Source organism: Astyanax mexicanus, chromosome 2 (genome assembly GCF_023375975.1).
Source record: "Astyanax mexicanus isolate ESR-SI-001 chromosome 2, AstMex3_surface, whole genome shotgun sequence".
NCBI lineage: Eukaryota > Metazoa > Chordata > Actinopteri > Characiformes > Acestrorhamphidae > Astyanax > Astyanax mexicanus.
Genome location: NC_064409.1, coordinates 39,069,193 through 39,091,733, shown reverse-complemented (window position 1 = coordinate 39,091,733; position 22,541 = coordinate 39,069,193). Strand labels below are relative to the sequence as shown.

Below are 22,541 nucleotides of genomic sequence, written 5' to 3'. Positions count from 1 at the left end.
CCAGGCGGCTGGGGTGAAGCCCGTCTCGGTGGAAGAGGGCTGGACGTTCCCGAAAACTCTCCCAGTTGTCCACGTAGCCAACTCCACTAGCAGAGCACCAGTCCCGCAGCCAGCAGTGGAGAGCGTAGAGGCGGCTGAACGGCTGGCTCCCGCGGCGGTAGGTGGGCATCGGACCAGAGATGAGGAGGCGGGCGCGGGTCAGTCTGCGAGCGGTGTCCAGAAGAGTGCGAAAGTGCTCCTTCAGGACCTCACTGCGCCGGGCGGACGTGTCGTTGGTACCCACATGCAGGATGACGGTGCCGGGGTCCCCGCGATGCCGAACCACCGTAGGAAGCCGCCGGGCGACGTCCAGGACCCGAGCTCCTGGAAAACACGACACTGCAGCATTACTCTTAGCGTTAGACACCTTTAAATGCCTAACAATGGAATCTCCGACAATGAGGGTACTGCCCTTATCTGTTTTCCTCGGGGCTGGGGGAGGTGAAGGAGGCGACGGCGACGAGCTGAGGACCTCAAACCGGTTTGCGGAGGCAAAATCCGGCTGAGAAGGTAGGGGGGAAACCCGCTTTCCTCGGCCGCGCTGCCGCTCCCAGGCCCCTCCCGGAGCGGGGGTGAAGCAAACGACCGCCGGGGTCCGCCGCGCCGGCATCACCGGGTTGGAGACGGCCGCTAAGGCGGCGTCGCGGGATTCCTCCAGCCTCGTCCTCTGCCTGTGGAGCTCCGACTGCCTCTCGAGCAGGCGGTGGATCTGCTGATCCAGACGGACGAGCTCCTCGCTGAGTGTCAGGAGAGCACGATCCTCCGCACACGCCATTACCTCGAAGTAAGCACAAAACACACAAAAAAAACGGCAAAAATCGATAAATAACACAAAAATAATGGCTACCTGAGGGATTTTATAAGTTTAGGAAGGTTATAAGACGGTTAAAGGTTAATAAGTAGTAGAAAACGTAAACAAATAGCTAAAACAGAGAGGAGCTAAACAAACAGCAAGCAGGTACGCAGACCGGAAGTTGCGTCACTCACCGCGTCACTCAGTCAGTCTCTCAGTAATTCAACAATATTGTTATCGTGGTTATTTTTTTATAATATTATTACTATTAGTAATAATAGTTGTATAACAAGCATATTCATAACCAATAGACAAAGTTTCTGAAGTAAAGGGCATAAGGCCACCTTTATCATGATGATCCTGTTTGGATTTAATTTGTTCTGCACCCACAACAGTGAGCGTATGGATGTGTCTTTGTTTTATTTATATGTATTTATTTTAGTTTCTTGACCTTTTGTTTTGCACTACAGTTACGCTATTTATTTTCAATTTGATTGCACATTGAAGTTGATACTTTCTTCTGAATGTATTTTTTTTTATGTTAATTTTGCTCTTAATGTAATATCTATGTTGCAGAAGTTCATACTTATTTTTTGTATTATGTTATTTGTAATGTGATTTATATATATAAATCACATTACAAATAACATAAGAAAAGTCTCCCGTTTTTTTTTACAAGTGTTGTAAAATATATATAAATAACAAATATTGAAATATGTAACTAAATGTTGGGTTTATTATACGATATCGTATAATAAACCCAACATTTAGTTACATATTTCAATATTTGTTATTTATATATATTTTCTGAAATATATTACACTCACGGGCAGCTCTTCTCTCCCTCTCTCTCTCTCTCTCTCTCTCTCTCTCCCTTCACACACACACACGCGCTTTCCTGCTCTGCCCCTCCCCCTACCCCAATCACAAGCCCAGCACAGAACAGAACAGAACAGTGAATTCACAGTGAACAGAATATAAAAGCAGCTTCGCTACAATATAGCTAATTGTTAAGAATTTAAAGATTAGGCTCCTGAAAGCCAGTAATGTTGACCCTGCTAAAAAGTCCAGCTCAAAATCAGAAGAAAACATTCCCTATACTCCCTATATTTAACGATATAGCCTCCCAGTATAAAGTACGTTTTTTCTGCTTTTGAGATGGATTATTTAGTAGAGAGTGTAAATCTGTACTGCAGTAAAAGTGTGTAGTTTCATAAACTTGGCTCGACCTAAATTTGGCTCACTATCTTTATAGGTCAGTTGCTTTAAAACAAAGTAATGTTAGCATAATGTAATGGAAGTGTGACTATTTTCACCGGGTAAAAGAAGCTTTTTTTTAACACAGGGGGACTAATTTCATCCCTTAATTTAAAACTTCACAGTGCAGTTTACACTACACTGCAAAAAAAAAAACTAGACATAAAATCTATGCAAATTAAGACAAATATATGTATTAAGCAAAACAAATCTGCCAATCGGGTAAGCAAAATTTTCTTAGTAAGATTTCTTACAAAAAAGCAATGGCAAAGTCTCAAAATGAGTGAAGTAACACCTAAATCAAGCAAAAAAGTCACTGTTTATGGACACAAGAATCAGAATAACTTGATTGCTGCTTAATTGTGCTTATTTTGAGTTCAAATTACAAATTCTAAGTAAGAATGATTAAGATAATTATCCCTAAAATAAGCAAAATAATCTAACACTTACACAATGCTTAGTAAGACAAAAAGTCTTATCAGAGAAGAAATTTTTTGCAATGTAATGACTGTGAACAACTTATTACAATATAGATAACTAACTACCTATGTAGTTATGTATGCATTAGTATGGTACCTAAGCTGTCAGTCCTCTGCTATTCTGAGCACTTCAGAATAAAGATGAATCATATTTGTCAGCAAGTTCTTAGATTTTAAAATGCTATTTTATTATATACACACACACACACACACACACATATATATCATATACATATATATAATGAGAGTACACCAATTTAGCTGTGAGTAAAGGAGAGATTCTAGTTGAGAAACTGTTAAAATGAAATGTAGTTTTAAGAATGTCAATTAGCTGTATTGCCATTTTATCTCAGTTTTGGTTGTCTTTCATTTTTGCATCATCTGAACCTGGGAGTTGTTCTTTAAATTGTCAATATGTCCATACATACACCTTGTTTTAAATAGCTTGTGCTTAATTTAAATGAAACAAAACTTAAAAGCTGGTGTTTTAATAAATATTAGCAATAAATAATACACATCTAAAACAGTAAAACCATAAATGTAATACATACTTTTTATTTGACTAGACTAGGCTTAAATGTTTTGTTGACTAAATGACTAAAGTGTGACAAACAAAAGACTAAAACTAAATTAAAGTCACCTGTCAGAATGAATGATGGACTGTATCTGTACTTAATTTTAAATACTTGTCATTCTTAATTCTCTGTTCTGAACATTTTCATCCAGGCTTGCTTGTTTAAAAAAAATAGTTGTTTTACTAATTCTATTATTTCATCATGATAGTGTGTATCCTGCAGTAAAGTTATTTATTTGGTTACTTTTTTGACATTTCTAGTTTAGTACATTAATTACAAATACAGGCAGTGTATAAAATGGTATGAGAGAAGTGCTGAATCAGGGGTTTGCCCAGGATCCCATACAAGCTAAAAACAGTGTATGTTAATGAGACAAATGTATGAACTATGGAGAACTGTAGATCTTCTTATTTGGATAAACTATTACAGGACTACAGTAACTATGTGAAAGTAAATCTACAGATCTTTCTCTTCTGTAAATTCAGGCCCAGTCCCCGAAGACCCAGCATCTTCAGTGTCCTGGAGCTCAAGCAGCAGCACTTGCCTCTCCACCGTCTCCATCCCCACCCGAAAGAGGAAGATCAGCAGAAGGAGGCTTCCAGGATGTAAAGAGGAGGAGAGGAGAGGGAGAGCAGATCAAAGCTTTGTAAATTGCTTTCTAAATAAGTGTTTTTTTTATTGTTATTGCTTGTGTCTGTGTTTTCTATTTATTTGTTACAAAAAATGTAAATGTGGGTTTGAGGGCCTGATTTAAGTGTCTCCCTATTTCTTCCTTTTTTTCTTCTTTCTTTTCCCTTTTCCCCAAGATCTCATGACCTCTCGCCACAGAAATAACTTTCTGGTCTCAAAAAAGTAAACAGGCACAGTAACATATTTTGATAGTTTGAGGTGCTACACATTTGGTACCTACAGCACATGTGAACCTACAGAAACTCCATGCACAAACAATAAAATAATCCCTGTCAATCATCTTGCATTACTGTTACAGAAACTAAACATCCACAGGGTCTAAAAGTCTAACACTGCCCTCTACTGGAAACTGAAAATACTGGTAGTGCCCTATGATAGTGAATATTAAAGTTGCAATAAAAGAGCAATACATAGAACAATAAAAAGCAAAGAAAACTAAAATTATTGTTAAAAGTTTTTTTATCCAATAGCTTTTATAAATACATTTTATTGAATGAGAAGATACATTATTCAGAACATTATTCAGTGGGAAGAAAAGATAGATAAATTGGTGTAATTTATTAACAAAGGAAGAAAATCTACAAAAAAAACACTAAATATTTAAACACTAAAATATAACAATATGAAAAGAGAGTTATCTGACAAGTATTTGATTAACTGCTACATTATTTCTGTAAAGACCAGACATGTCTGCTTTGAGAGAAAAAAAAAACATTTTACTCTTACTTTCAGTTGAGACAGTAATTCTTTTAGGGATGAGCCTGGTGTCAATCTCCTCATAGACAGGCTCAGCTGAAGTCTTCCTCCTCTTAGAGATCACTGTGAGAGAGACAGAGAGAAACATGGAGTCAGTTCAGTAGAAGAGAAGACCGATGACAGACTGAAGTACTAATGATGATTAGAGAAAGTACAGAAAGTGGATTGTAGATGATCTCTGAATCCCCCTACCTCTCCTGAGCACTCTGTTCTGATAAAACAGCACAACCAGAAGCACTAAGGCCAGGAAGAGCACAGATCCCAGAACCAGGAGAGACACTGGATAGATGGAGGGAACAGCTGGTGGAGGAGTTTGTGGAAGTATGATTCTTCTTGTCTGTGGTTGAGAATCTAAAAAACAAATATACAAAATGTATAGACAATTTATACATGAACACAGTCCTTTTATTGGATGTGAATAATTTTGTGATGAATATTATGGAAGATGACATATGAAATGTCTATAAACACAGAATGATCTAGACAGACTAGTGCAAAGCACATACAGACTCTCACTATTGTTACTTTCTATCCTTCCCAAAAACATTACAATTATTAAATGATGGAAACCAAATGTGTGTGACCAACATTATGATCAACAATAGTTACCGAAGTTGCTATCAAGCCTGTTTACAATGGAGAAAAGTGGTCCCTGACCTTGCAAGACAAAATGTCCCATCTGTCCTCTTTTATTATTTAAAGGCAAAGTATGATACAGGAAGCCTAGTGAGTGAGCATAAAATAACAATGTGATGTAAGTATTTTTCTCAAGCATGTGTAAAGTTTCTGTAACAGTTAGGAGGCAAATATATTCAATTGTGTCTGTTCCTCTGACCTCCACAAGTGACTCCAGCACTGTGGGAGCAGTCAGTGTGGTTCTTCAGGGAATGAGGACAGTCCCACAGGTGAATCTCATTCCCTCTACACTTCACTCTGTTCATCCAGATAGTTCCTCCACCAGAACCATCAACAGCTCTTCTATTAGCACTCAGCGCCGGCCCACAACCCAGCTGCCTGCAGATCACCTGAGCATCCCTGATGTCCCACAGATCACCACATACAGACCCCCATGTTTTATTATGATACACCTGCAGCCATCCAGAACAGCTTCCTACTCCTCCCCTCAGCCTCAGAGGAATGTGCTCTACAAACACACCACAGAGGGAAAAAAATGATTATCCATCAAAGTCTTACAAACATTTACAACAGTCGTATATACTGTATGATGAAATATGTTCTTATAGAGATAGAGAAAAAAGCATTGTAAGATGAAAAATATATACAAGCAGAAGAGAGCAGGAGAAAAAAAAAACAGAAGTAGCCATAGTAAAAAAAAAAAAGCACTTACCTTGTTTTACTGTTTTAGTTGAAACAGTTGATTTTTTTAAACTAGCTGTCTGTTACACCTGTTATTTCCACCACTAGGGCTGTGCCATATCGTATCAAACGCAAAAAACGATACTATACCCTGAAATATCGTGCCATATCACCCACCCCTAATTATCACTGCAGGGCACCACTGGGGTTGCTGTTTTTATCTGTCCAATATTATTCATTTTACTTTATTATTAATTATATAGATTATATAGAGTGCATTAATAGTATCATGACTTTCTTGATCACTGATGTCTGTTACCATCTGATAAAAAGTCTTGTATTTTTTTATATCGTAGTTTGGGGGGGTGCCATATCATATGCAAAAACAGAATTTAATTTTTATTTTGTTTCAGTAGTGTATTTTTAAAATAATATCTTTAATTCAGTGTTTTGTCATATCACCAAGAGTACTGTTATCGCGATAAATGCCATGAAACATCGTGATATTGTTTTAGGGCCATATTATCCACCCCCATCCACCACACCTGTCCTGTCTACACCTGAATTCCTCAGACTTACATAGACACTCTGATGGACTCCATTACCCAGAATCCCTCTCTAAACCTTTGTTAAAAATATCACTGTAGAAGTGTTATCTAAAATATGTTAAAGTGCAAAAAAATATGCAAACTACAAATAAAACAGTGCGAGCAAAGACAAGAATTGCTTATTAGTGAAAGCATGCTGGCAGAACATGCAGTCAAAAAGAAAGAAAATGTAGTTTATCAAAGACATGATCATTTTGATAATGATAAGTTTTCTTACTTGAGCACGGTCTCTCATGAGGAGATGAATCACACAGCCAATTTGTCAAATCTAGTGTATTTCCATTCTCTGTGGTAGGACAAAAAATCAAATATTATGAAATTCCAATTACAAACTACATTAGTTCTAGCATTCTTTAAAGTCTTTAACACCTCATCATATCTGCCTACCTGAGCAGGTAATGCAAGCAACCTCATTGCGATTATCACACCTGTTCTCCCCCCAGGAAGAAGATGGACAGTGCCACAGAGTGGAGTCATGTTTCCTACATTTTACATTATCCAGCCAGTTAGGAGCTGATTCCACTCTTGCTTTAGACCAAGACTCACTGCCAGTTCTTCCACAGTTCAGCTCTCGACAGATCAATTTTGCCGTTTCATCAGTCATCCCATTTACACACACATTCCCCCAGGTTCCATTATAGTACACCTCCAGATTCCCCTCACAGCCCTCAGTCAGTCTGATCTCTTTATACTCTGGCGGGAGAAAGATAGCTAGCTAGTTATGCACATTGATTTAAACGTGCAAAAGTTTCTTCTTTATTTATTCAAAATGTACCTCCAGTTGTACATAGATAGGGCATTGGTACTTGATTACAAGATCATTACAAACTGAGCAATTCAAGATACGAAGTACCTGAGCACACGACTCCTACATCATCCTTGTGTCCACATTCATCCTCTCCACACAGCTGATATCTGCAGTTCCACAGAGACGCCTCGTTCCCCTCACACTCCACCTCATTAAGCCAAATGGGTCCAGTTCCAGATCCAAACCGGGCTGGTACCGGTACTGGAGCACTGAGGGCCACTCCACACTGCAGCTGTCTGCAGACCACCTGCGCATCCTCAATATCCCACAATTCATCACTCACTGTCCCCCATGATCCACTGTGGAAAACCTCCAGCCTTCCTGCACAGTCTCCCCCAGAACCAACCAGCCTGATGGAGCTGTGGACTGTGTTAGATGTACCTAAAATTTACACAAATACAAAAGATGTTTTTTTAAAACTCCTTTCACAAGATATGTGTTGTGTATATGTACTCATATTTGCCAAATAATTATTCTCAAATGTTCAAAAATATGGATAATAGAGGCACTTTTGCATGTTATCATACATACAAATAAAATTATACATATATTAACTGTGCAATGCTTACCAGAGCAGGTGATGTAGAGCTGTACTGTGGAGCTGCAGTTAACTGCTTGTGAGCTGCTGCAGTTCCTCAGATGAGCTTCACTCCCAGAGCAGTTGAAACCCGTCACACACATGTAGCTGTGTTCAGGACTGGATGAAGAGGAGCTGGAGATGTTGAGTACAGAACCATAGCCCAGCTGTCTGCAGACCACAGAGGCCTCAGACTCACTCCAGGAGTCCAGCAGAACTCTCCTCCAGTCCTGCCTGAAGAACACCTCCACTTCCCCCTCACACTCCATCCCTCCAGACAACCGCACTCCTCCCTCATGAGACGCCAGAGAAGAACCTGAAGAGAAAAAAATATATTACTTGGCTTAAAATGAGGGAGTAATAAACTTTCAGTTATTTATTATACTGCAACTGTAAGATCTCACCACTACAGATAACTCCAGCATACTGTTCATGAGAGCATGCAGTTCGACTCCATGATGAAATGGGACATTTTAACAGGTGTGTTTCGTTTCCCTGACAATCAAACACATCAGCCCAGATCCGGCCACTCCCCTCCCCAAACCAGTCTGACCCCAACACAGCCACAGCACTCCCACACTTCAGCTGAGCACAGAGGACACTGGCAGCTCTCATATCCCAGCTTACATCACACACTGTACCCCACTCACTGAGGTACTGGAGCTCCACTCGACCAGAACAGGAATCTGAGCCGTTCATCAGCCGAGCCTGAGTGTGACCTGAATTAACAGAGGAAAAATAGTAGGCAACAATAATACAATACAATAATAATAAAAAAAATACAGTAATTACAAACTAATTGCTCACAGTTTAGTACTAATCTAAATCTTTTACAAACATACTTCATCATACCAGAGCATCTTAGTCCCACATCCTTGTTGTGAGAGCAGTTGGGAAGGAGATGTCTGGCAGAGGTACATATGAGATTCGTTTCCTCTACACTGAAGCTCCTCTGACCACATCTGACCCTCTGCTCTACCAAAAGCAGCTGCTCCCAGAACCTCCACAGGAGAACCACAGCCCAGCTCTCGACACACAACCTCTGCATCCTGCTGGTTAAAGTCAGCATCACACACTGGAAGCCAAGAATTCCGATGAAGCTTCTATACTCTCCCAGAGCATGCGTGAGGACCACCAACAAGTCTTCGCTTGTCACCTACAGTATAGTATTTGTGTACATTGATCATCAAAAAACACTGCACCCAGAAGAAAGCATCAGATTACAAGGCTAGTCAGAAGAAAGATGTGCTATGCCATGGCTAAACACATTGACAGGTCAATCCACTAATCCACTAAAAAGTGCTGGATACTGTTGGACCCACGATCAGCACTCTACCACATCGCAAAATCACATTAGTGAAAGCACATTAGGAATGCCACACATCTGACATGTTGCATTACACACTGTATGTGTAGTTCCTTAAATATTACTCATCTTAGTCTAAATGAAATAATTTATTATTCCTCACACTGCCTGTAAATCAATGGTAGACATTAAAAAAAAAAAACATACTTGTAGTTTTAGATAAAAAAAATAAGACTTTGTAAGTTTCTTTTAAAATGGTCACCAAAAACAATTCAACATAGTCAAAGTCTAAACATTTTTTCATATGTATAAAACTTTTGCTTTTTGACTTCTCTGCAGCACTCCTTGTAAAATTAAAAAGTCTGGTTAGCCCTCAAGGACATAAATGACAAATCAAATTAAAGGTTTCTTAATGTTTTAATGTCTTAATATCTTTTTTCATAATATTGTGCAATACAGAAATCAATCAAACTGGTGGATTTGTGTCTCCGTCACCAGTCTGTTATCTGAATTTGGTGGATGTGTGTTTTTGTCAGTGTTTTGTGTGAAATTGACAAAAGGAAGTGAAATACCTACCAGAACATGCCAGTCCCACATCATTATCATGGGAGCAGTTGTGTTTGAGTGAAGATGATTTTGGACAGAAGTGAATCTGTGATTCGCTGCCTCTACACTGAAGCTCCTCTGACCACACCGGACCCTCCACTCTACCAAAAGCAGCTGCTCCCAGAACCTCCACAGGAGAACCACAGCCCAGCTCTCGACACACAACCTCTGCACCCTGCTGGTTAAAGTCAGAATCACACACTGTGACCCAGCTCTCTCCATGAAGAACCTCCACTCTCCCAGAGCAGTGAGAACCTCCAACCAGCCTGACTCCTAGGTATGATCAAAATATAATAAACATTATGCAGTGGGTTAAAAGGTTTTTTGATTACAGAAGTTCATACTAAGTTTTTAGTGTAACTCACTTGAACAGATGACTCCAGCATCTTTAGGATGATTACAGTTATGTTTACCCCATCCTGCTGATTTACAGTTCTTTAGTATGGATTCTGATTCTCTACACTCCACATTATCCATCCAGATTGGTCCTGATCCTGATCCAAAGTAAGCACCACTAAGTGCATCTGTAGCCTCTCCACAGCCCAGCTCTCTACACACCACTGCAGCATCTATCATATCCCAGTTACCATCACACACTGTTCCCCACTGTCCTTTATGAAGAACCTCCACTCTCCCAGCACAGCGACTCAAACCATCCACCAACCTCACACTTTCTAAAGAGCAGAAAGAGAAAGATTGAATGCACAACTCAAACATCATTTTGCATCTTTTAAAATCTGGTAAAACTTCATTTTAATGCTATTCACATGTGCTATATTCCAGCATGCACAAATATGGACTATATCAATAAAAGAATTAAGAAGAATATGTTTCATGAAGTACATTATACACTGACCACTAAGAAAAGAACATCTTTTCATCAAGACTCTAAAAAGAAAAAATAAATAAAATATGTAGCTCTCACCAGAACACACCAGTCCCACATCATTATCATGGGAGCAGTTGTGTTTGAGTGAAGATGATTTTGGACAGAAGTGAATCTGAGATTCAGTTCTTCTACACTGAAGCTTCTCTGACCACACCTGACCCTCCCCTCTACCAAAAGCAGCTGCTCCCAGAACCTCCACAGGAGAACCACAGCCCAGCTCTCGACACACAACCTCTGCATCCTGCTGGTCAAAGTCAGCATCACACACTGTGACCCAGCTCTCTCCATGAAGAACCTCCACTCTCCCAGAGCAGCGAGATCTGCCCACCAATCTGACCCCTAAATTAGTTTATAAGAGAAAGAGAACATGTACATTAACATTAACACACAGCATTAAGTACTTGGAAACCTTAAGAAGTTCCACAGGGTTCTACTGTAGGACCGATGAAACTAATATTAGTGAAGAACTGATGACAGTGAAAAACTGCAGTGTGGGCTTACACATGGAGTCAATTAACAGTTTAAGCACTAAACACAAACAATCGTACTAATTAACTGCTTAAAATATATAAAGATAAAAACTCTGGCCATGTACCACTGAACTAAGGTGTAACTGTAATTAACTAAAAAATATTAACGCCTGTTTCTTTGTGAATGGGACTTCTGCATGGAAATCCATTATTTTCTACCAGAAAGGAAAGATTACAAAAATGTATTTCTCCATCATGCCTACAGCAATAGTCTTTCTATAATTAAGTATTGTCTTATAGTGAAAATCACTTTTCATCTCCATATAATAATTTGCTTTTTTAATAATTTGACTTAGTATATCAAGTTATTACCTACATTTAAGTACTAGTAAGACCCGGTAAGTATTTTGTATGTGCTAGTTCATACAGAGAAATCACACTGTAAGTTATGGGAACTTAAGCTCTAAAACACAGGCTGTATTATAAGTGTTAACTAGGTTTATTACAGCTTATAGTTTTCTTCTATACAGTAATTTGCCACATTATTTTTTAAACGCAAAACCAGGTCTGAGATTGAGCAAACAGTGACTGATCTAGTGGTCTTAACCAAATAAAAGTGGGTTAATATAGGTGAAAGTAGGTCATGATTATGGCAGATTAGGAAGAAATGCTATAATAAATAAATTGTGCACAACTGATATACATTCCAACGACAAGTATTTTAAGATTTAGGAGAGCTCACCTGAACAGATGACTCCAGCAAGTCGATTACAAATTTGTTCCACCCATCCAGCTGATCTACAGTGCTTCACTGAAGACTCTGATCCACTACAGTTCACATCATCCATCCAGGCTGATCTTGGTCCAAACTGAACATTTTTAAATACAGCCTCCCCACAGCCCAGCTCTCTACACACCACTGCAGCATCTCTTATATCCCAGTTTTTACCACACACTGATCTCCATGTTCTGTTATAAAAAACCTCCACTCTCCCAGCACAGCGATGGCCACCATCCACCAACCTCACACTGTCTGTACAACAGAGAGAGAAAGAGAGAGGAAAAGATGTAGAAATCTGAAAAATCAGACTGAATCTCAAAATTAATACATAAGCCATTTAGCTCATACCAGCACACACCAGTCCCACATCATTATCATGGGAGCAGTTGTGTTTGAGTGAAGATGATTTTGGACAGAAGTGAATCTGTGATTCTCTGCCTCTACACTGAAGCTCCTCTAAACACACCTGACCCTCCCCTCTACCAAAAGCAGCTGCTCCCAGAACCTCCACAGGAGAACCACAGCCCAGCTCTCGACACACAACCTCTGCACCCTGCTGGTCAAAGTCAGCATCACACACTGTGACCCAGCTCTCTCCATGAAGAACCTCCACTCTCCCAGAGCAGTGAGATCTGCCCACCAGTCTGACTTCTACAATGTGTTTATAAGAGCAAAGAGAACATGTACGTTAATATTAACACACAGCATTGGGAGGGCTGGGAGGTTAATTTGAATAGAAGGGAATTAAATTATATGGGGCAGTGATTTTTATATTTTGCACTTTTCATTAACTGAAATACAAGGATTTTAAAAATATATATATATTATTTCTTAGTTGCTAATTCTAAACCAAAGCATTCAAAACCACCTCTGTAATAATCCATTTATTAAGTGTATGAAAGTGAATTTAGGTTCAGGCTTAAACTTTTCATGTTACAAAGAAGTTTTTTTACAGGGGTGTATATAAAACAACTAACAGTTGTTTAATTAATTCAGTACATTCCAACACAGGCCTCATCACATTTGTTGACATCTCTGTGTAATATGTTTTATTTTTTTGCATCTTACCTGCACAAACAGCACCAGCGTCTTCATCATGATTACATCTCTGTCTACCCCAATCATACGACCTACAGTTCTTCAGTGAAGACTCTGATCCAGCACAGTTAGCATATTCCACCCAGATCGGTCCTGATCCTGATCCAAAGCGAGCTCTCCGTGGTGCATCTATGGCTTCCCCACAGCCCAGCTCTCTACACACCACTGCAGCATCTCTCATATCCCAGTAATCATCACAAACTGTTCCCCAATGTCCTCTATGAAGAACTTCCACTCTCCCAGCACAGCGGCTCCCACCATCCACCAACCTCACACTGTCTGTGTGGAGAAAAAAAAAAACACACTGATAATCAGAGAATAATTACACTTATACTCAAATAATAATACTCAAACAAGGCTGAAATACATTTAAACCAAATCATGGACATCAAAAGCTCCCATTTAGAGATCATAAGAAATCAGTCACTAATTTGTACTTCTATAGCAATACTAAAATGGGCTGACTGGATGATAGCAAAGTGTAAATCACATGAATGTAAGATCAAAAAGTAAATATATACTTTTCAATTAAATGCCACTTTATGCAACATCATTCAGCATGTCTGGTTTGGTGGGGGATCAGTGATGGTCTGGGGAGGCCTGTAGATGCCCAGGCCTCTACAGGTTAGACAACAGTACCCTGCCTGCTCTTAGGTATTGAGATGAAATCCTTGAACCCATTGTAAGACCCTACGCTGGCGCAGTGAGTCCGTGGTTTCTCACGGTGCATGACAATCCCCGGCCCGATGTGGAGAAAGTAGTTAAGTTCTTCGAGGATAAAGGAATTTATACCATTCACTGCCTTTCCAACAACATCCTAACAGAAAAAGAGGCCAGTATACATACAGTCCACAAAGTTAGTTTAAATATGCTGTATATATTATATATATATATGCTCAACTCAGCAGCAGAACAAGCTTTACCTCTACTCAGCCAGATAAGACTCAAGAACCTGAGAGACAGAGAGACAGAGAGAGAGAGAGAGAGAGAGAGAGAGAGAGATTCCCCACAGCCGCCAATCACACTCACTATGACCTTATTAGAAAGAGGAGAGGAAATTATCAAACATTTTCAGTGACAAATCAGAAGAAGCTTTTTTTTTCATTTCGCCATATTTTTAAAAAGCGTCAGCACTAATTAACACAGCTCCACCTCCTTGTGTCTGTGTGTGTGTCTATGGGCAAAGGAAGGTACAAAGTCAGCTACCTTCTGGAGACAAACTTCAGAGAGAGTAAACACACAAAATACAGCATTAAAGCTGCACCTGCAGACAGCAGATCCAAACACATAACATCCACCATGAAGATAAGTCACAGTTTCTTTTAACTACACATACAAACAACTTTTTTGTGTTTCTCATGCTGTTACAGAGTATATAAAACTAGTTTTAATCCTGATTACAGAAACTCTGATTAAGTGTGGGAATATTGTGGGTTCCCTGTGAACTACAGCAAGGCTGGTGAGCGATGGACCAAACAAAGGCGGTTTGTCTGCCCTGTGAGGCGGGTGTAGGGTATGTTTGTGGAAATGCATCTAAGGATGCACCTACTACTCTACTGATCACAGCAGTTCCAATTACAAAATAAAAGTCCTGTTCTCTGGAGTATGCACTCGTGAGCCGAACTTACCAAGTTTGTTCTGACAAAGTACAAGAGTCCAAACTTGCTTAATCTATAATGAGAAACGGGCCGACTGTGGCGCTGCCAGGAACTTGTGAGCCCATGGGACCACAAGGGTGGTTGAGAAAACCTTTATTCTCTCTGTAATGATTAATTTATTTATCTAAAACAGTATGAAATGCATTAATTAACTGAAACATGTTGCTAAGTGTGCTTTTAAAAATGAAAAAAAAAAAGAAGACACATTCTTTATAGGTGTGAAAAAAATCACACTTTATTATCATAATATAGAAAACCATAATAATGTATGCTGCACAGACATATATAGATATATTTTTGATTAAGGTGAAAAGCAAATATAATTTGCATGTTTACCATGTGTCCACAATAAATCGTACGTATTAAAATATCCAAACCTTTTGTAATGTGTGGGCTCTCTTCAGCAGGTATGATATCATCATAGACCTCGCCATAGTTTTCTGTAAAAATTAAAAAATGCATTGCAGCACAGCAGCATCAGGATGATGGCAGCAAGACACTGTTACTCAAAGACTCAAACTTTTAAAATACTAAGGGGTTTTCAATGTATTGGTACTGTCGCCCTCTGCGATCAGAACTGGTTGACAAATCAAAGTGTGTCCCTTTAAAAAAAAAACAAAAAAAAAACTCCCACACACCAAAGGATATTAACTCACCTCAACATGCCTTTTGCAATCCTGTAGTTACCCCTGGGCAATCCTAAAATCACTATTACAAACTGTACAGTAGGCAAGACATTGTTTTTAACTTGTGCCAGACATGGATATAGTGGAGTAGTCAAAGATAAATTGAATTTAGCATTAGCATTACCCGCTAACCACGCTCACTATTTTCCCGTTCAGGGGTGAGTCTTATCGGCCTGAAGCCTGATGCTAACTGCTAAAACACTTCAGAACCCTACACATATTGCATGGAACTTTTTTCTATAAAACAAAAAATATATATATGTTTTTTCTTCTGCATTAAAAATTCTAACACACATTCAGTATATGTCAACTTACCTGAGAGAAGCTCCTCATCTACGTCCTCATATCCTGAATGCTGATCTTCAGAGATAAAACTTCCTGTTAAAGGAGATCAGAACAGTCAGAATGCCAAAGTTCAATTATTTAATCAAAATCTACAGCAAAAAAATGTATTTGTAAGTCTGAAAATGAGATTAGGCTTTAAGCCCAATCCCATTTCACCCCATGGCCCTACCACTTACCCCAACCATTCTTTGAGTGTAAAGGGTGAAATCCTCCCCATAAGAATTGGGACAACACTTCATGCACAAGATACGTCATCAGAAGCACCAAGGTTCAGTAACCTAGCTAATTTTATGGCATTGTATGTCTTCAGAAAGGTTGGTGATTAAGGAACAATTGTTAATTTCTTAATTCCTGTTATGGGGAGCTTGGATTAGCTTTCATTTTGTTTAATTGTTCTGTTCCGCCTTAAATGATGCAGCCTCTGCTGTCTCTTGCACCATTTAAGGTGAAATGGGAAAGTTGGCTAACAAACCCCATCCCTTTCCTCTGCTTTTTAACAGCAGTACAGGCCTGAATTGATAGTAACAGATATGTAATTCTTCCTATTACAGTCAGTGGAGTAACACATATTTTGAACCTGTAAGATAAGCTAACAATGCTACAATTGATTTACTGCATGTAGTTTTTTCATTTATAGTCATTTAAACACTCAGAATTGCTATTTGATATCTGACCTTAGATCCACTTTACATACTGTGTGAAGACTGCCTTCAGTGAAACTCTCTACATATAATTTACCTCTTTTAGTATATCTGTTAGTGACACATTTATGGTTAATCTCTTCATAGACTGCCTCAAGCAGAGTCTTCCTCCTCGCCTTAGAAATCACTGTGAGAGAGAAAGAAAGAAACATGGAGTCAGTTCAGTAGAAGAGAAGACTGATGACAGATTGAAGGACTAATGATGATTATAGAAAGTACAGAAAGTGGATTTTAGATGATCTCTAAATCTCCCTACCTCTCCTGAGCACTCTGTTCTGATAAAACAGCACAACCAGAAGCACTAAGGCCAGGAAGAGCACAGATCCCAGAACCAGGAGAGACACTGGATAGATGTATGGAAAATTAGATGATGGATTTTTTGAAGGAGGGACTGTCTTTTTCTCTGTTAGCTGTGCTGGTACTGAAAACACAGAATAAAAACACTGTTGAACACTGCATAGTGTTGTTTAAACTTAAAAAAAAAATCACACAAAGGAACTAATTAAAAGAGTACCTGTGGTGTAAGTTGTAGTTGTTTCAGATGAAAAAGGTAATGTGACAAATATGTCTGAAAGAAATATCATAAAAATGGTCAAGAAAAAGAGGTTACAGAAGGAGAAAGAGACTAGAGCAGCATTATTTAAGAAATGGTATTTATTGTTTTTGTGTTTATTGTCTTTGAAACAAAAGAAGTATATGGCTGATATGGTAATATTGTAGGTATTGTCAAAAATATTGTTGCATTATTGTCTGCCAATGTTACTTAGTGTATTTATCAGTGTTGTGAGCCTAAATCAGCCATAATATAAATGCTATTCTCCCTTTTACAGGTCAGAGGAGCACAATAATAATAATATTGAACCTGACTGAAATACAGAGTACACTGCTTAACATAACCATAGTTATCTTAAGAGAAGTTAATACTAGATTAAAAAATGTTCTCGCACACCTGCACAGGTGACTCCAGCACTCTGGGAGCAGCCAGTGTGGATCTTCAGGGAATGAGGACAGTCCCACAGGTGAATCTCATTCCCTCTACACTTCACTCTGTTCATCCAGATAGTTCCTCCACCAGAACCATCAACAGCTCTTCTATTAGCACTCAGCGCCGGCCCACAACCCAGCTGCCTGCAGATCACCTGAGCATCCCTGATGTCCCACAGATCAGCACATATAGACCCCCACTCAGCATTATGATACACCTCCAACCTCCCAGAACAGATTTCCTCTCCTCCTCTCAACCTAATAGGCATGTAATCTACATCACACATGAACAGACACATGAATAATATTACATTTTTATAACAAAACTACAGCAAACTGCATTAGTGTTTTTATTTAATCAGTTTTCACTCAAATCAAAGATCAACTGATGAAAAGGGAAGTTTAGAATTATTTGACAAAACAAGTTAGAATGTAGGCACGAACAAATCTGATTAATATGTATACTTATTCAAGTAGTGAATGGAGTGGTAGTCAAATATTCGTACTTGAGCACTGACCCTGGTTTGGAAATAAGATGAATTTTTGAAGGTTTTCAAATGCAAGCTGTTTCTTCTCTCCTAGAAATGGAGACACATGCTATAAATACTACAAAAATCAAATCAATACTACTAAACTCATTACTAAAATAATGATCTCAGCAATAACAATTGAGAGTTTCAATTGAGCGGCAAACCCCCTCATTTCACACCAACGCACAGAATTAAAAGTCAGTCTGGTTGTGCTGATTTTCAAATAACACCAGGCATTCTAACAGGGCGCACAGGAAACTTCAAGCTGCACCAGACTGCTCTTTTTCTCTAACCCCACCGAACTATTCCAGCAATGACAAAAACAATTTTTCAGTGCGATTTTCGGACAGAACAGGCTCCTATTAGTAAATGTACACCATTATTGTAAGTCACTTTGGACAAAAGCATCTGCCAAATGTAATGTAATTCAATGTAAAATATCTTATTATTTCACTCACAAATGTAAATTTTTTCTGATACACTTTACACTTTTTATTAAAATGTGTTCCCAGCATGACCAGATGAGTGTAAAAAGCACAGCAAGGTGTAGCTTGTAGTCCCAAAAAATCTCAAGCAATCCTGCACACATACATTGCCATGAAGAAGTATTTGCCCCCTACAGATATACTGATATTTTTCTGATTATTAAAAAAAACTTTAACATCAGACAAAGATAACCCGAGTAAACATAAAAAAGGCTCATTTTAAATGATCAGGAATAAAGGAATTTAAAGAATTTCTTGATTCTACAGGTCTGGCAGTAATCAGGCCTGGTTGAGTTAAGTGAAACTGAATACTCATCTATCCAAAAAGTGTAATTAATCACATTTTATTTTTTAGGGGGTGTTTGGATATTTTTTTCCCTTAATAAATAAAATGATTATTTAAAAAATATTTTATATTTACTCAGGTTGTATACACTTACACAGGGAAAGAGGATGAGGCAAAGTGAGGGTGATCCGGTCACCACAACACTTTCTTTCAACACAACTTTCCATGAAAAACTGTTTTACTCATGCTCATCTACTACAAAGAAAAACAACATACCGGAGCAGGTAATGTGAGTCACCTCACTGCTTCTATCACAATTGTTCTGACTCCAGGATGAAGATGGACAGTGAAACAGAGTAGAGTCATGTTTCCTACATTTTACATCATCCAGCCAGTTAGGAGCTGATTCCACTCGTGCTTTGGTAGCTCTCTCAGTCTTAAATCTTCCACAGTTCAGCTCCCGACAGATCCATCCCATTGTTACACACATTCCCCCAGGTTCCATTATAGAACACCTCCAGATTCCCCTCACAGCCCTCAGTCAGTCTGATCTCTTTATACTCTGATGAGAGAAAATGCTTTATGTTAGACCCTGGAGTTTTCATGTAGTTTAAAACAAACTTAATGAATCTACACTATTAGTTAAAAGTTTTAGAACACCCCCATTTTTTGCCATTTAAGCTCTCCAGCCCAGTTAATAACCTGAAATGGTGCAAAATCCAGTGTGCTCAAATGGTACAAAAGTTAGCAGTGCCAGGGCCTTTAAACAGAAAAGGACCCCAAAAAAGTGTATATTGTTAAAAAAAAAAAAAAAAAAAACTGAATATATTTGTTTTAAAGAAAGCTTTGGAAATTGGCGCAAAAATAAGAATAAATTAAGTCTTAGTCTGTAGTAAAGTTAGAAGAGAATGTGTTACTGCACTCTACTGCTGACTTTGTAGTAAACTGCACTTTTATCATAATACCTAAAAAAGACACCAAAATACAGATCAATTTGAAACAATTTAGTTTGCCCTTTAGATACATTCTGACACATTCAAAAAAACAAGAAAAAAAAAGGTACAGGAAGAGGTCTGGCTGACCCACATGGCAACAACTTTAGATTGGTTTAACAAGTCTTATTTTAACAGTTTAACTAAGTCTCACTTTCAGCACTGAAGAGAAAATGTAGAGGTCTGACAGGTGAAGTGTTGTAAGAACACCAGCAATCAGCACACTGTACCTGAGCAGACGACTCCTACATCATCCTTGTGTCCACATTCATCCTCTCCACACAGCTGATATCTGCAGTTCCACAGAGACGCCTCGTTCCCCTCACACTCCACCTCATTCAGCCATATGGGTCCAGTTCCAGATCCAAACCGGGCTGGTACTGGTACTGGAGCACTGAGGGCGACTCCACACTGCAGCTGTCTGCAGACCACCTGCGCATCCTCAATATCCCACAATTCATCACTCACTGTCCCCCATGATCCACTGTGGAAAACCTCCAGCCTTCCAGCACAGTCTCCCCCAGAACCAACCAGCCTGATGAAGCTGTAGCCTAAAATTAAGAGAAACCAGTTCAAAGTATGATTTCTTAGTTCACCCGTAGTCACATGATGATTGGTTCATTTCAGATTCATAATAATTATAATAACCCTTACAATAAAACAAAATAAAACAATTTCCCCCTAACAACAGGCATTATTCACTACAACTCCAAATAATTTGAATTAAATGTACCAGAGCAGGTGATGTAGAGCTGTTCCGTGGAGCTGCAGTTAACTGCATGTGAGCTGCTGCAGTTCCTCAGATGAGCTACACTCCCAGAGCAGTTGAAACCCGTCACACACATGTAGCTGTGTTCAGGACTGGATGAAGAGGAGCTGGAGATGTTGAGTACAGAACCACAGCCCAGATGTCTGCAGACCACAGAGGCCTCAGACTCACTCCAGGAGTCCAGCAGAACTCTCCTCCAGTCCTGCCTGAAGAAAACCTCTACCTCGCCCTCACACTCCATCCCTCCAGTCAATCTCACTACACCCTCATGAGACGCCAGAGAAGAACCTGAAAGTACCACAAATATATTTTAGATTTTACAGGCTTAATAAGATTGTTTTTACAGCACTTGAAATAAATCAGATTTAGAAATTAAACACATTGTTTTTTTACAGGTACTGCTGCATTAGCTGAGCTATATATGGAGCAAAATTAGAAATTGATTTTCAGAATCAAAATTGTCTATGGAAATGTATATACATGTTCAAAACTGAGATACATTAGTAAATTAATTGAAGTGAAGTAAAAAAAAATATATATATAAGAACATTATAAGGGCACTTCCTTCTAAAATCACTTTACAGCCCATTGATAAGAATGTTTAAGATTCTTAAAAGCTCACCACTGCAGATGAGTCCAACATCCTGTTTATGAGAGCATGCAGTTCGACTCCATGATGAAATGGGACACTTTAACAGGTGTGTTTCGTTCCCCTGACAATCAAACACATCCGCCCAGATCCGGCCACTCCCCTCCCCAAACCAGTCTGACCCCAACACAGCCACAGCACTCCCACACTTCAGCTGAGCACAGAGGACACTGGAAGCTCTCATATCCCAGCTAACATCACACACTGTACCCCACTCACTGAGGTACTGGAGCTCCACTCGACCAGAACAGGAATCTGAGCCGTTCATCAGCCGAGCCTGAGTGTGACCTGAATTTACAACCAAGAGACTCGTAAAAGAGCAAGTTCTCTCCTATACTGTATATTATATAAAGAAATGTTAGACGATAATATCACATATTATACTGTACCAGAACATACAAGTCCCACATCATTACCATGATATCAGTTGTATTTGTGTGAAGAGGTTATTGGACAGAGAGTAATCTCAGATTCATCTCCTCTACACTGAAGCTCCTCTGACCACACCTGACCCTTCCCTTTACCAAAAGCAGCTGCTCCCAGAACCTCCACAGGAGAACCACAGCCCAGCTCTCGACACACAACCTCTTCATTAATGAATAAAAAAAATGAACACAAATAACAAAAATACTGCTCATTAATTACCCTACTTTGTGCCCTCTGACCTCCGACGCTAGATCCCAGTTCACAGATCATATCAAACCACATAATCTATCCAATTCATCCATGTTAATAATACAGATTAATTTAGCTAGGAAAACAGTTGGCATCGCCAAATAGCCATAGTGGCTAATCCGCCATTTTGAAAATCATAACAAAAGATTTATAGAAAAACAATATATATTTTTTTTTATTCTGACTTTTTTTGTTGGTCAAAATATAATTAAATATCTAAATTCTGTCCATATTTGATATCTTAATTCTGTCCATATTTGCATATTATTTTTAATCATTTTAAGCAGGGCTGGTATATTTTATTATTACACAGCAAAGCATTTAAGCTGTTATTGTAATAATAAATGTAAAAATGTTAACTATTTTAGAGTAGCCTAGAATATCTGGCATGTGTGACCTTCATTTATATTTTTTGTAATTTGCATACGAATAAAGGAGCATCAATTTATAACATTTTTTTTAAGATATGTACAGTATTTACAGCATCTTTACTGACTGATTTTTTTTAAGCGAAACAGCAGAGTGGTATAGAATACCATAGTCTGGCAATCTCAGTGTGTGATAATGTACACATCAGGAAGTTGTTCAGTTGAGCTGTACACATTTATATCAAAACGATAACACATCGACTAAAATTAATATATTGTGACATAAGTTTTGTCATATCGTCCAGCACTAAATTGTTAAGCTGGAAATGACACTGTTTCTAATTACAGTGTGTTGACTGGTTTT

The 22,541-nt window shown here is 38.8% G+C and overlaps 2 protein-coding genes and 1 pseudogene across 3 annotated transcripts in view; 1 reads left to right on the top strand and 2 right to left on the bottom strand.

Annotated features, from left to right (window-relative positions):
• Positions 1-21,324, bottom strand: part of LOC125799136 (deleted in malignant brain tumors 1 protein-like) — a 1,283,434-nt pseudogene extending 1,262,110 nt beyond the window's left edge.
• LOC125799143 (deleted in malignant brain tumors 1 protein-like) overlaps positions 1-22,541 on the top strand; it is a 426,727-nt gene that overhangs the window by 59,279 nt on the left and 344,907 nt on the right. The window lies entirely within an intron of this gene.
• LOC125799144 (antigen WC1.1-like) lies at positions 403-21,410 on the bottom strand. 2 transcript variants are annotated; one of them, XM_049475190.1, is made up of 10 exons: positions 21,331-21,410; positions 7,892-8,215; positions 7,368-7,703; positions 6,902-7,207; positions 6,732-6,800; positions 5,425-5,733; positions 5,247-5,312; positions 4,782-4,940; positions 4,560-4,652; positions 403-817 (listed from the first exon to the last, which is right to left on the bottom strand). In XM_049475190.1, the coding sequence occupies exons 2-10, from the start codon at positions 8,166-8,168 to the stop codon at positions 513-515; spliced, it is 1,920 nt and encodes a 639-aa protein (XP_049331147.1). In that variant the 5' UTR covers positions 8,169-8,215; positions 21,331-21,410; the 3' UTR covers positions 403-512. The 2 variants fall into 2 exon arrangements, with proteins under 2 accessions (XP_049331147.1, XP_049331146.1); XM_049475189.1 differs by lacking the exon at positions 21,331-21,410 and adding an exon at positions 8,527-8,618.